General features: G+C 47.2%; 1 protein-coding gene across 1 annotated transcript; it reads left to right on the top strand.

Moving 5' to 3' along the window:
* The first annotated feature begins 182 nt into the window (after positions 1-182).
* Positions 183-11751, top strand: TOP3A (DNA topoisomerase III alpha). Its single transcript, XM_069810428.1, has 20 exons — positions 183-261; positions 465-700; positions 1883-1942; positions 2353-2426; positions 3044-3119; positions 3643-3751; positions 4073-4216; positions 4767-4937; positions 5166-5266; positions 5403-5477; positions 5594-5676; positions 5796-6003; positions 6176-6361; positions 6799-6928; positions 7366-7479; positions 7560-7725; positions 8152-8295; positions 8582-8704; positions 8976-9706; positions 10783-11751. The coding sequence occupies exons 2-20, from the start codon at positions 533-535 to the stop codon at positions 10959-10961; spliced, it is 3042 nt and encodes a 1013-aa protein (XP_069666529.1). The 5' UTR covers positions 183-261; positions 465-532; the 3' UTR covers positions 10962-11751.
* The last annotated feature ends 1027 nt before the right edge of the window (positions 11752-12778 follow it).

The raw sequence follows: 12778 nt of genomic DNA, 5'->3' as shown, positions 1-12778 counted from the left end.
CTCCCGCTCTACCGTTGTCGGGATTTTTTTTTTAAACCGACCGTCCCTTGGCGTTACTTAACCCGGGACGGACCCGGCCGCCGGAGGAAACGGCGAACCGAGGCGGGACGAAAAAACTACGGGGTTGCGGTGCGCCGCGGGGCATCTTGGGAGTTGTAGTTCTCTGCCGCCACCGCTGCGGCGCTTTACGGCAAGGCGTAACGGTGAAGGAAAACCGCGCCGCGTCCCGCCGCTTTTTTGCGACAGAGTGAGGGCGGTGAGGTGAGGAGAGCTCGGCCGGGGGGAAACCGGGGGAGGGAGAGGAGGGAAGGGGGCTGCCCCGGGGGAGGGAGAGGAGCCGTGGAGGGGGTCTGCCCTGCCCTGGTGGGCGGGGGCCATCCCCGGCCTAACGGAAGGCCTTGGGAGGGCTGAGGGGGCCGGGGGCGGCCTGGGGGTATTCAGCGATCGTTCTCCATCCTCGGCAGGATCCGGCCTCAGAACAAGGCCGCAGCAGCATGCCTTGGCTCCGCCGGAGCTTTAGCCGTCTCCTGCGATGAACTTTCAAGCGAGGGTCAGGATGCTGCCGCAGCCCTGGCGTCTCTTCTCCCGGGCTGCGGAGGATACGGCACTGCAGAGGATCCGGAAGGTTCTGTGTGTGGCCGAGAAGAACGATGCTGCCCGAGGGATTGCAGATCTGCTCTCCAACAGCAGAATGCGACGGGTAGGAATACACCGCATCTCCTTACCGCTTGCTGAGAGGCATACAGGTGGTCTGGCTTAGCTGGCTGGAGAGGGTCAGCTCAGCAGGGCCAGCGTGCAGTGCAGTCCTGGTCTCGGGTGTCATCTGTGTCTTGTGTGTTAGCCCCAGCGTGCTTGGCAGAGCTTGGCACAGGCAGTTCACATCAGCACGTGCAACATCTTGCACTGTTTTTGCCTCTGGCCACGCGAGGTTACAAGAACAGCTTTCTTTTGTGGACAAACACCGCTTGCCCAAATGTATTTGGGACTCTCGGACCCCTTTTCCTTGTGACATAAGTCCTGTTAGAATTCAGATCCCCAGCTGTGCTCCCTCTGCCCAGACTGCCTTCTCTGGGCAGTGAGCTCCAGAGTGAGGGCTCCCTGTGTTGTTCCTAAGCATACACGAAAAGCTTCAGGAACTGAAACTATCTGTTGGCGTGTATTTCCCAGTGAAAAAGCACCACTTCTGCAGTGTCAGCAACTGTCAGGGGTTTACTGAAGTTCACATAATAAAGCAAAGATGGTCTGTCATTTGGAGAAGAGCGAGTTCAAAGATCTCTCCTCTCTGCTGCTTTGTTTTGTGACCTTTAACAGTTTGCATAATTACTTGGTATTTCCAAGGTAAGGAACTAGAAGGTGCTTCTAGACCAGAATTATATTTGAATGAAAGGTGTGACTGAGAACCTGAGCACTGACAGTCCCAGTCAAGGAAGGTATCATCCTGATTCTGTAGAAAAAGCAGCAAATACCCAATCTAGAAACTTCCACGAGTCTCAGTTAGGTGGAAAGTGGTCTTGGGGACCTGGAGCTGGCACACTAATTGTCATTTGGAGCAGGACAGTTGAATGTCAGGAATATAACTGGCCAGCCCCATTAAACAAATTTGTTCTTTACTGTTGTCACTATCCATGGCGAGATAACCCTCGCATCCCCTTCAGACATGGTTTAAAATATTCTTACGGCGGAAAGCACCATTTCAGTATCTCCATAAATGATACAGGCAATTTCCACTCACGCTGCTGCAATTCCTATTAGCTACAGTACCTGCTTTTCACTTGCCCCGTGCTTCTCTGTGCTCAGCCATAACGGCGTGTATGAAGTGAGGTGGAATGCGTTTGGTTTCTGTTAGAAGCCAGAAACTCAACAACTTTCCTTTTCCTTCTAGCGAGAAGGATTTTCCAAGTTCAACAAGATCTACGAATATGACTACCAGATGTTTGGCCAGGTAGAGTTTTCTTTCATTCTACTGCTAGATTAGAGAAGTGCAAAATGCTAATCGTTAAAAGCCATTTGTCAGAAGTTACAAAACACATACCTAGTGACAGGGATGTTTTGTCCAAAGATGAAGAAAAGTCAGATGTTCTTTTCTTGGCTCAACCCCTGACCTGTTTTGTTGCTTTAAGTCTTTCAACTTTCTGGTTTTATATCAGCCAAAAATATGTTGCTATTTAGCATTGGGAGCTTCCTACAAAAACTGAGGATAAGGCCATAGATTTAGCTGTCAGAAGAACTTGTTATGTTAGCAGGAGGGAGGTGTCACTGACCGTGTAAATTGAAAACTGCATGAAGATCTTGGGGCTGTGGGTAGTTTTTAGGAAACGATGGGCACTAATTACCTTGCTCTGTCTCCTGCAGAACGTTACTATGGTGATGACATCCGTGTCGGGACACTTACTGGCTCATGATTTTAAGCTGCCGTTTCGCAAATGGTTAGTTCTTAGTACCCCCTCACAGGAAGGGGAGCTGTCATCTTCTGTTTTCAACCCTGAGCTGAGCAGGGCACTGCTAGTTTGAAGACTAGGGAGCAGGGAGGGACACTGACACTGTGTGCTTCAAGGAGCCACACAGAGCAGAGTGATGAGTACCAAATTTTATGTAGAGTAGCTAAAATATTGTTTCAAATTACTCTCCTCAGGGCACTGAAAAACCCCAAAGTCATAATACTGGTTAAAATACATTAAGGAAGACCCAAGGAATTAAACTGATTCCACCACTTGATTGATGTTTCTGTGTTCTTTCTTCAACTAGGAGTTGTCCTGGGAAGCGAGGCGCTTTCTCTAGCTTCCCTCCCCTTTGTTCTCTGTGCTTGAAATAAGTTGCTTGTTTAGAGCTGCCTTCCAGATTCGCTGTTTTCTCTGGTTGCTTTTTGGTTCTATTGCTTTCAAGTGTAACTCAGCATTTCATGGGAACTCCCAAGTTGTTTAAGACGAGGCCCAGAACTAATTCCAGTACTTGAAGAGCACTCCCTCACAATACAGCACCAGTTAGTATCTCACAACGTATGTTTTAGCTTTTGTTACGCACACTCTTATCCTCTGTTTACCAGGCATAGCTGCAACCCTCTAGCTCTTTTTGATGCTGAAATTGAGAAGTATTGCCCTGAAAATTACGTTGATATCAAGGTACGTTGTTTTTAAGGGTTTCCCTGTAACTCTGGGTTCAGAGGTTATTCTACAAATACTGTCTCAGACAGGAGGACTGTACCTTTGTCGTTAGCATCTAAGTTCTAGAGTTTAGCAAATTCCTCCTGCATTTCCTGAGACTATATATATTGTTCATTTGTGACTTTGAAAGTCTCCTGCTCAATTAGTGCAGTAAAGGAACAACTACTTTACTAAAAGTAGAAATGTTTTTTCCAACAAGGTGGAATTGGTAATTGCATCTCAATTTCACCAAAAAATGGCATTTTCAGAAAAAAAATCTGATCCAAGCCATGCTTTTTAACAGAGTTAGATGTAGATAAATTACTCAATTCTTTTGAAAGCTGCCTAATCTCATGAGACACACAATTACAAAATGTTATTGCAACAATCTATCTCTATGGATACATGTTGCATTTCATGTTCAGTTAGTGAGTCATTCTAAAATTAAATGACAAAGCAAGTGACTTGGTGTGTCTCACTCTGTGTTGTTTTCTCATCTCAGAGAACCCTTGAACGAGAAGTCCAGCAGTGCCAAGCTCTGGTGATCTGGACTGACTGCGATCGAGAAGGAGAGAACATTGGCTTTGAGATAATTCACGTTTGCAAAGCTGGTGCGTAGAGCATCTTCTGCATCAATCTGAGTTCCATTAAAGTGCCGATTTAACAGGTATTGCTGCTCACAGATCTTGCAACAGGCGTATTCTCAATCTTACTGCGTCCAGGTTAAATACGTTGGCTGTAGTTCTGATAAATATGTGGCTCTGATAGACCAGAAATATATTCAGCTATTGGAAAGCTATAGATTAGGTTGACACCATACTCTTTCGAAGATAGTTGTTCATTAGTTGCTCCTTTCTGTTCACGTTTGACTCGCTCTTTGATTTTTTTTTTAATTTTTTTTCCCCTTTTTTTTTTTTTTTTCTGTCTGACAGTAAAGCCAAACCTCCAGGTTTTCCGAGCCCGTTTTTCAGAGATTACACTTCATGCTGTCAGAACAGCTTGTGAGAACCTCACCCAGCCAGATCAAAAAACAAGCGATGCTGTTGACGTCAGGCAGGAGCTGGACCTCAGGATAGGTATGTAAACACATGCTAGAGATAAGAGCAGGCTGCCAGGTCTGAGCTGCTGCATACACCTCCTCTAAAGGGAAGTGAACAAGAGCGTGGTAGGTAGGCAGGGGACAGCTTTGTTATCAGTGTATAGCTTATTGTCTATAAATACTTGAACTCCCTTAGACTGGTGAACAAACAAGATAGCCATCCATCAGGCTCTTCCTCACTTCTCGTCTAACCACATTGAATGCACATTGTTAAAGCCCAGCAAGGGGTGTTTAGAAATCATCTGTTACTCTATCCCCAACACAAGACAGAAATGCCATCTATAGTGTCGTAAATCTGCTTTTTAGATCAGATGCAACTAAATCACATCTCATCTTTTACTGGAAACGTGCTCTTTGAAGCAAATGTTCGGTTTATAGCTCATGCAGCACTGACAGGCTTCTGCAACTTGGTGTGTTAAAATTAGAGTAAAATTAATACTCAGAGTATTAAAAAGGACCATCTGAAGTGTTGTGATTCTCCTCCAATGTTGTCTTACTCAGTTCTGGTGTCTGGTTTTTTTTTTCAGGTGCTGCCTTCACCAGATTTCAGACACTCAGGCTCCGGAAGATCTTCCCTGATATTTTAGCAGATCAGCTGATCAGCTATGGTAGCTGCCAGTTCCCAACACTGGGGTTTGTAGTGGAACGCTTTAAAGCCATCCAGGCCTTTATTCCTGAAGCCTTCTATAAAATAAAAGGTATGCTTGGGGAAAGCGAGTCCTGGACTCCATCTTAAAGGGCTTGATGTGTTTAGAAAGGAAAAACCATCAGGGCAACAAACAAACAATGCTGCAGAGGTGATTTCCTCTTCCTTTGCCATGACCACTAAGCAGAACTGAAAGGTTTCCCAATAGTGTGGCCCCACTGCCTCTGCTGTATTTCCACTGTATTACTCCTATATCACTTAGATCTGTTGTTCAACACAGTGACACATGATCATGAAGATGGCAGTGTGGTCTTCAACTGGAAGAGGAACCGGCTCTTTAATCACACAGCATGCCTGGTCCTTTACCACATGTGTATGGAGGTAGGAAAGCTTGTAAATAGTTGTATAATCCAGTATCAGCCAAATATTTCCTGCACCCGTCTTGCTCAAGACATTTAAAGAACAGTTTGTGTCAACTCTTAAAGGAGAGTTTGCGTTTTGCTTACTCTGTCTTTAGGATCCAGCAGCAACTGTTGTCGAGGTTGTGAGCAAGCCAAAGAGCAAATGGAGGCCCCTGCCCTTGGACACTGTGGTACGTCTGAACTATGCTGAAAGGACTTATCTGAAAGAAGCTTTGAACAGATATTTTACTCACTGCTATGAATTATGCACAAATACTTCTTTTTTTTCTGGCTCCTCCCAACACAGGAACTTGAGAAGTTGGCTTCCCGCAAACTGAAAATAAACGCAAAGGAAACTATGAGAATAGCAGAAAAACTGTATACTCAAGGGTAAGAAAGCAAGACATGGCTTGGTAAACTTAACTCTTTCAAAAGTAAATGGCCTTTAGTCCAAAAGGGGAAGCATCTTGAAGGACCTCTTAAAGTGCTCTTCTGTCTTTCTTCTTAAGGTTCATTAGCTACCCCCGAACTGAGACCAACATTTTCCCCAAGGAGCTGAACCTCTCTACCTTAGTACAACAGCAAACACAGGACCCAAACTGGGGAGCATTTGCACAGAGGATTTTGGATCAGGGTGGGCCAACCCCTCGGAGTGGAACCAAATCAGATCAGGCTCACCCTCCCATTCACCCCACAAAATACACTGCTAACCTGCAGGTCAGTTTAACAAAGGCAGATTACTGGATGGTTTGTATTGCTTGATAAATAAAGATAGAATTCTTAATAATACGGTCCTTAGCACAGTATCGTCACCTGAGATGTCACTAATATTTCTTGACACCTCATTTACACAGGAGGACACTGACTCTCTTTTTCTGTTTGATATTAGGGCAATGAGCAGAGACTATATGAATTTATCGTGCGCCATTTTTTGGCTTGCTGCTCTCAAGATGCCAAGGGACAGGAAACAATTGTGGAGATCGACATTGCTAATGAGCGATTCATTGCTCAGGGACTAATGATCCTGGCCCGGAATTATCTGGAAGTCTATCCTTATGAGAAGTGGAGTGATAAGGTAATACCCTTGAATAATGTACGTGGGAGAGGCTAAAGTACCTGGAGTTTAAAATAGCACTTCACTGTCAACTTCAGACCCCTCTACAGAATGTCCTTTGATAATTTCTGGCCCACTGGCTGTTTCACTCAGAGCCATCTCTGCTGAAAACCTCTGCAGCTTTATTGTGCCAGCTTTGGATAAATTCTTCCCCTTCTGACCCGCAGCAGAGACCATACAGGGCAGTAGCGTTGACTTTACTCACCGAGAGGAGCTGCAGTTGCTGTTCCGTGGTGTCTCTGGCAGCTCATTACTGGCTAATCCTGAGGACCCTGAGGCTGGATCTCCTCCAGAACAGGGTGCTGCTCTATTACTGCACTGGCCTGCTGTTAGTGTGACATTTTGTCTTCAGCGAAGGGACCAGAAGGCAGTTTCAAAGAGATTCTCCTTCCCTTCAGGTTATCCCACTGTATCAGAAAGGGTCTCGCTTTCAACCCACTACAGTGGAGATGGTGGATGGGGAAACCAGCCCTCCATTGCTCCTCACAGAAGCGGATCTCATTGCTCTCATGGAGAAACATGGCATTGGTCAGTATTGGCAGCGTGGCCTCTCGCTCTTGGGAGAGCTTTGTTCATAAGCTTCTTCTCAACTTCTCTAACATGAGTTCTGTCCCATTCTCAGAGTAGGAAATTCTCTAAATGTCACTCTAGATAAGAAATCACTTAAATGTACAGAACAAAGGGATAGTAGAGACCTGTGGGCAAAGTCCAAAGATCCTGAGGAGTCCACGGAGTGCCTCCAATATCTAGGGAGATATGCAGTTTAGGGTCCAGGGTGTGCCTGCCAGCACTTGTTGGCCTCAGCGTCAGTGGGACATGAGGGCAACCTGGGACGTGTGGGACATGAGGAGCTGCTCCTGACCATAAGTTGTCTCCTTGTCCCTTTAGCACCTTGCACTCTGCACTAGGCACAGGGGAAATCACTTCTTGGCACCCAGTTCGACTGACAACCTGTCTCCTTTCAGGGACTGATGCCACTCACGCTGAGCACATTGAGACAATCAAGACACGGATGTACGTGGGCCTTACAGCGGATCAGCGGTTCCTCCCAGGCCACCTGGGCATGGGGCTGGTTGAAGGTAAGGGCAGCGCCTGTTAGGAAGATGGCAGGTTCCTTACTTGCTCCTTCCTTTCGCTTACCATGTGGTATGTTCCTCAGGCTATGATTCCATGGGCTACGAGATGTCCAAGCCTGACCTTCGAGCTGAGCTGGAGGCTGATCTGAAACTGATCTGTGAGGGGAAGAAAGACAAATCTGCAGTGTTGCAGCAGCAGGTCCAAAAGTACAAGCAAGTCTTCATCGAAGCTGTGGCCAGAGCCAACAAGTGAGTCCTGTCTTTGCCCTCTTCTGTTCGCTTTGTTGTTCTGGGAGGTGCTGGCTTCTCACCTGGGGCACAGCCTGGAGCGGGATCCTGTTACACTGTTTCCCTGGAGCACTGCCCAGTGTGTGTAGGCATTTGCATGGGAAGGGATGACTTGCAGCCTGGCACACCATCATGAGTTAGTGCCAACTAACTGCTCATCTTAGTTTAAACCCTTAAGATTAAATTCAGAGCTGGCTGAAGGAGATGGCAATGTGCACTGACCTTTTTTGTGTTGTACCCACACCTAGCCTGTTCCAGAGTGGTGGTGCTGAACCAACATACTTGTGGAGAAGCTCAGAGGGGCTGCATGGAGGGCAGCAGGTGCTAATGCAATGCAGTGCTCTTTGCAGAGGAGACACAAAGGATGCTCTGCTTGTTTCTTTATAGATTGGATGAGGCCCTGGCTCAGTATTTTGGAGAAGCCACAGAAGTTGCAGAGCAAGAGGAGGTCTACCCAGCAATGCCCGTTTCCGTTCGGAAGTGTCCACACTGCAACAATGACATGGTCTTGAAGACCAAGAAGAATGGCGGGTTGGTGATCTTCCCTGTTGTACAAAGTAGCTTTCTGTGTTGGTTTGTGTTTTTTCTAGACATTGTTTGTTTACCTCCCCTCTGCAGCAAGCATGAGAACTTGGGCTGCAGCTAGCTAACTCCACCAGCTACGTAAGCTGTGTGGACTCAGCTGAACCTCTCTCAAGTATGTACTTGCCCTTAAAAATTGTTTTGACAATTTCTGACAGCTGAGAAGATGGGAGAACAGATCAGTGACTGCCTTGACTTTGCCTTTTCCTCATCTGGTGCCTTTGTCCCACGGCAGGTTCTATCTCAGCTGCATGGGCTATCCAGCTTGTAAAACTGCAGTCTGGTTTCCTGATTTCGTGCTGGACGTGACCAGGGATGAGAGCGTCTGTGCTGTGTGTAAACCGCATCCAGTTCACAGGTAGGTCGTACCAGTTATCCCTTGGGGAAATGCAACCCCTCAGACATTATGTGTTAACCGTCAGGGCCAGAGACTTCCACGGGCTAGGCTGGGCAACCATTTTCCATTCCAGTCTTGGAAAGCTGGAGCAGCACTCTCGTGGCTTGGACATAGAAAGAAGAGGGGTTGGGGAAACTGGTGTAAGCATAGCAGAATTTAAAAAAGAAAAAAAAAAAAAAGAAAAAATCCAGTCCAAATTGAAGGGAGACTTTCATTCTTCCTTTCCTTTTAGACTGAAGTTTAAATTCAAGAGAGGCAGCATTCCACCCGTGATGCCCCTGGAGTTTGTTGGTTGCATTGGAGGCTGTGATGACATGCTAAAAGAGCTCTTGGACCTGAAGTATTTACACAGGTCATCCCAGCCCGCATCATCAGCCAGCCAGCAAGCTAATCACTCGCAGGTCAACAACTCCTTTAACAGAGCTAGTGGTGAAAACAGGCATGTGAAGGGGACCACAAACCTGGCATCAGGACATCTACTCTCCTTGAGCTCAGCGAGAACAGCCAGGCCTGCTCCTTCAGCTGCTCCAGATGACAGGAACAATGCAGTGGTGTGCAACTGTGGGAACGAAGCCCTGCTGCTAACTGTGCGCAAAGAAGGGCCCAATCGAGGCAGGCAGTTTTACAAATGCAGCACCGGTACCTGCAATTTTTTTCTCTGGGCTGATCAGCAGTCAGAGGACAGAAGCAACACAGCTCCGCGAGGCTCTGCGCTGCCCCAGCCCTTTGCAGGAAGGGACCCAGCAGGATTTCAGTGCCCAGGAGGAGGGAGAGGTCCAGAGCTCTTTGGAAACAACAGCTCCAATTCAGGAGACAGCACAGTCTGCAAGTGCGACCAGCCAGCCGTCACACGTACCGTACAAAAGGACGGGCCCAACAAAGGGCGGCAGTTCCACACCTGCTCTAAACCCCGAGAGCAGCAGTGTGGCTTCTTCCAGTGGGCAGATGAAAACATGGCACCAGGTAAGGCTGGGCTTGGGGCAAGACGCAAGGGTTGGAGGCTGTTGAAGCTAAACCGAACGCACTTCTCACACGTGCGTAATGCTACCACAGCATGACAGCTCTTGTAGCAACTCATACATTTAACAGAGTTCAGGTTTGTCTTTAGAACATCTGTCAGCAGCATTATAGCACTTCAAATGTTGCTTGTAACAGCTGAGTCTGGCTTACCTTTCCAAGTGCTAGCAGGTTATGTCCTCGTAGCACACATCTGCTGACCTCCGAGCAGGATGCTTTGCTTCTACGTGCAGTAAGCTTGAGCATCTCTCTGTCTGTGACTCGTTAGATAAAGCCCAGCACTCTTTCCAACAGTCTGTTTGGGAATTTTTCTTCCCAAATTACGGTGCTCAGCTTTGTGAGAGCTGTTACTGACTTGGTATAGAGTTGAAGTGATGGCACCGCTTTTGGAGATCTTAAACCCCATTCTGTCATACCGGGGAAACTGCGCTACTCCCTCTGCCCTAGTTTAGAAATGCAGTGAAAGACCAAGTCTTTCTGAAGCTTTGATCGGAGCTGAGAAACTGAGTGTGGCTGCTGTGGAAAGATGCTGAAAACAAGTACCCATAAAAAAAAAACAACAAACCAACAAAAAACCCCCCACAGAATAAGGATGCAAAAGAAAGAGCACTGAGACAAAGGGACAGTAAGCAAAGTACAGAGGTGGAGATGTGGTCTGAGAGAGATCTTCAACACTGGCCTCCTCTTTAGACATTTGGGCCTAAAGGGGTAGAATCAAGTTTTCAAAACTACTTGAAAAGCAAGTTTTCCTCTGGCATGTTTTGTTGTTTCCACTTCAGCTGTAGACCAGAGCATGCAACCAGGCAGAGCAGTTTCCCCTGTTCTGTTCCCACATTTCTCTAATGCTGCAAGACAAATGGATAACATTTAACAGTTTAGACAAATCCGAACCAAGTGCAGATTCAGGAATAATCCGAGTGGCTGGGGTAGTGAAATCCTTGACGCGCCGTTTTCAACTTGTCTTCTGTTCTTCACCTACTTACATTTTCAAAGGTACTTAAATGCAAGTTGTTTCTCTCTAGGGCCTTCTGGAGATGTCTCTTTGAACCACTTTGGCAGCAATGAATACTCAAGAGGGTTGGGAAGTAAAGCCAAGAGACCAAGCAGTCTCTCCTCGGGAGCAACTGCCAAGAAACCACGGACCTGTAGCATTTGCCACCAGCCTGGCCACACTAGGAAAACCTGCCCTCAAAACCACTGAGCCCGGATGGACATCTCTTGAGAGCCTGAAAGGTCCAGGGTTGTGAGCTGCTACAGGAGCAACTACGGCTGAAAGGAACTGGAATATAGAAACAAGTCTGTTAAGTGCTTTCTGGAAGGGCTGGTTGCAGGCTGCTCCTGCCGAGGGATACCATCCTCACGCATGCATTACATACCTGGGCAGCAAGGGCTCAACCAGCTTTGAAAGGTGGCCTCTCTACTGGTGTCAGCCTTTGTTTTCAGCTGCTCTTCTGCTGAGCAGTTTGGGATAGTCTAAACATTTCAAGGAAGCATTGGGAAACTGAATCTGCAGAGAAAATGGCACTGGATCTAGTCCACCTGTAGTTTCTGCCATGGCAGTGGTTGTACGCAGCCTTTCTACACAAGAGCGAGCTGGACTGTAGCCACTAAAACAGACACCAGGGCTGCTTAGCTCTTCTCAGTCCCTGGCTTTCCACAGTGTGGAATTAAATTAAGTTCCCTTCTAAGTTGTTACCTGAACAACATTCCCCCTCTCTTTTTTTGTGTCACAGCACCACACCCCTTACCTTGGTTGTCCCTGCCAGTGAAGGAGGACCAGGTGCAGAGAAGCTGGATCTAGTGCTTGCCCTGAAAGGGAAGCTCAGCTGCAGTGCTCAGGAAAAGCCTTCATTTTAGATGGTTCCTGAATTTGAAACCGAGTTCTTCCTCAAACCTTGAGACATGCCTCTGTGATGCTGCTAGCTAATGGAAGTTATTATTGTAAAACTAATAAGTTTCTTATTAAAAGATTATTTAATTTTTAAATTTGATAGTGACATCTTAATTCTGCCCTATTATTTCTTCCTACTTAGTCAAGCTATTACCGTAAAAGCATCCACCCAAATCTTGCTCTTTCCACTTACTCATCGGAACAATAGAGAAGCTTTCTTGGCAGAAACTCCCCACAGTTATTTAGAAGTGAGCTGCAGAGGGGCAGGGCAAGTGGGTTTATCTCACCAGCTGTAGTATTGCTGCCCAGGGACAGACAGACAGCTGGCTGAACTGAAGGGAGGTTCTGCTTTCCTGCACTTAGTTAAATCAAACTTCTGGGAAGCCAGGCTACCTCATCCCTCTCTGTTGGGGCTTCCTCTGTACATCAAAGAAAGTAGAGCCACAAGATTCCTGTGTCCTCTTCTGCTAGAGGACAGCATTCAGTTTTTCCCCAGGGCCTCTGATGCTGCTGAGGACCCTACTCCTGGACGCAGAGCAGTTCCCCGAGGTCAGTACTGAGGTGACATGCAGCACACGGAGCAGCCAGCATGGGCAGGAGGCTGAAGCATTTTCTGTAGAGGGTAGCTTGAAGCAGAGGAGACCACAGCAGCACAGGTTCGCTTTAAGGTCTGCATGAGAGAGGAGAGAGCCTTTAACTCTGCAGCAGTCCACCACTGTTGGGACTAAATCTATGGATTAAAGGCAGGAGAACTCAGGTTGCATTTCCCTGTACCCCTCGCTCCCACAATTAACAGCCGTGGCCTAAAAATACAGACCTGCCAGATAAAATAACAGGATTACGAGGCTTTGTAATGCAATCACTGAGCCAGCGAAAGCCCAGCAGAAGCCCAGCTTCTGAATGGCAACAGCAGCAGAAAGCGTTTATGTAGCATACAGGCAAAAGGTTAAGCGTTGCCAGTGGCATCGGCCATTACCAGCTTTCCTAGTCTAACCCTGGTCAGAGTTCAGGCAGCTGAGCAGTTAGAGCCACTGGGTAAATGGCACGAGCTCAGTGTCCGGATGGCTCCTGTACTGCAGCCAGGTGCTCTGCAGGCGTAGAGCTTTGGAAAAGGAGAAAGGCCTTGC

The sequence above is a fragment of the Haliaeetus albicilla genome, chromosome 22, assembly GCF_947461875.1.
Source record: "Haliaeetus albicilla chromosome 22, bHalAlb1.1, whole genome shotgun sequence".
Classification (NCBI taxonomy): domain Eukaryota; kingdom Metazoa; phylum Chordata; class Aves; order Accipitriformes; family Accipitridae; genus Haliaeetus; species Haliaeetus albicilla.
The sequence above is the reverse complement of the archived record's forward strand: the minus strand, read 5'-3'. Positions and strand labels throughout refer to the sequence as shown.

Bases quoted from the DNA above. Each gene is read 5' to 3' on its own strand.
- TOP3A (XM_069810428.1), top strand. From the start codon at position 533: ATGAACTTTCAAGCGAGGGTCAGGATGCTGCCGCAGCCCTGGCGTCTC. The intron at 5,478-5,593 runs GTACGTCTGAAC...CTCCCAACACAG, and splicing joins CCCTGCCCTTGGACACTGTG to GAACTTGAGAAGTTGGCTTC. The intron at 8,296-8,581 runs GTTGGTGATCTT...GTCCCACGGCAG, and splicing joins AAGACCAAGAAGAATGGCGG to GTTCTATCTCAGCTGCATGG.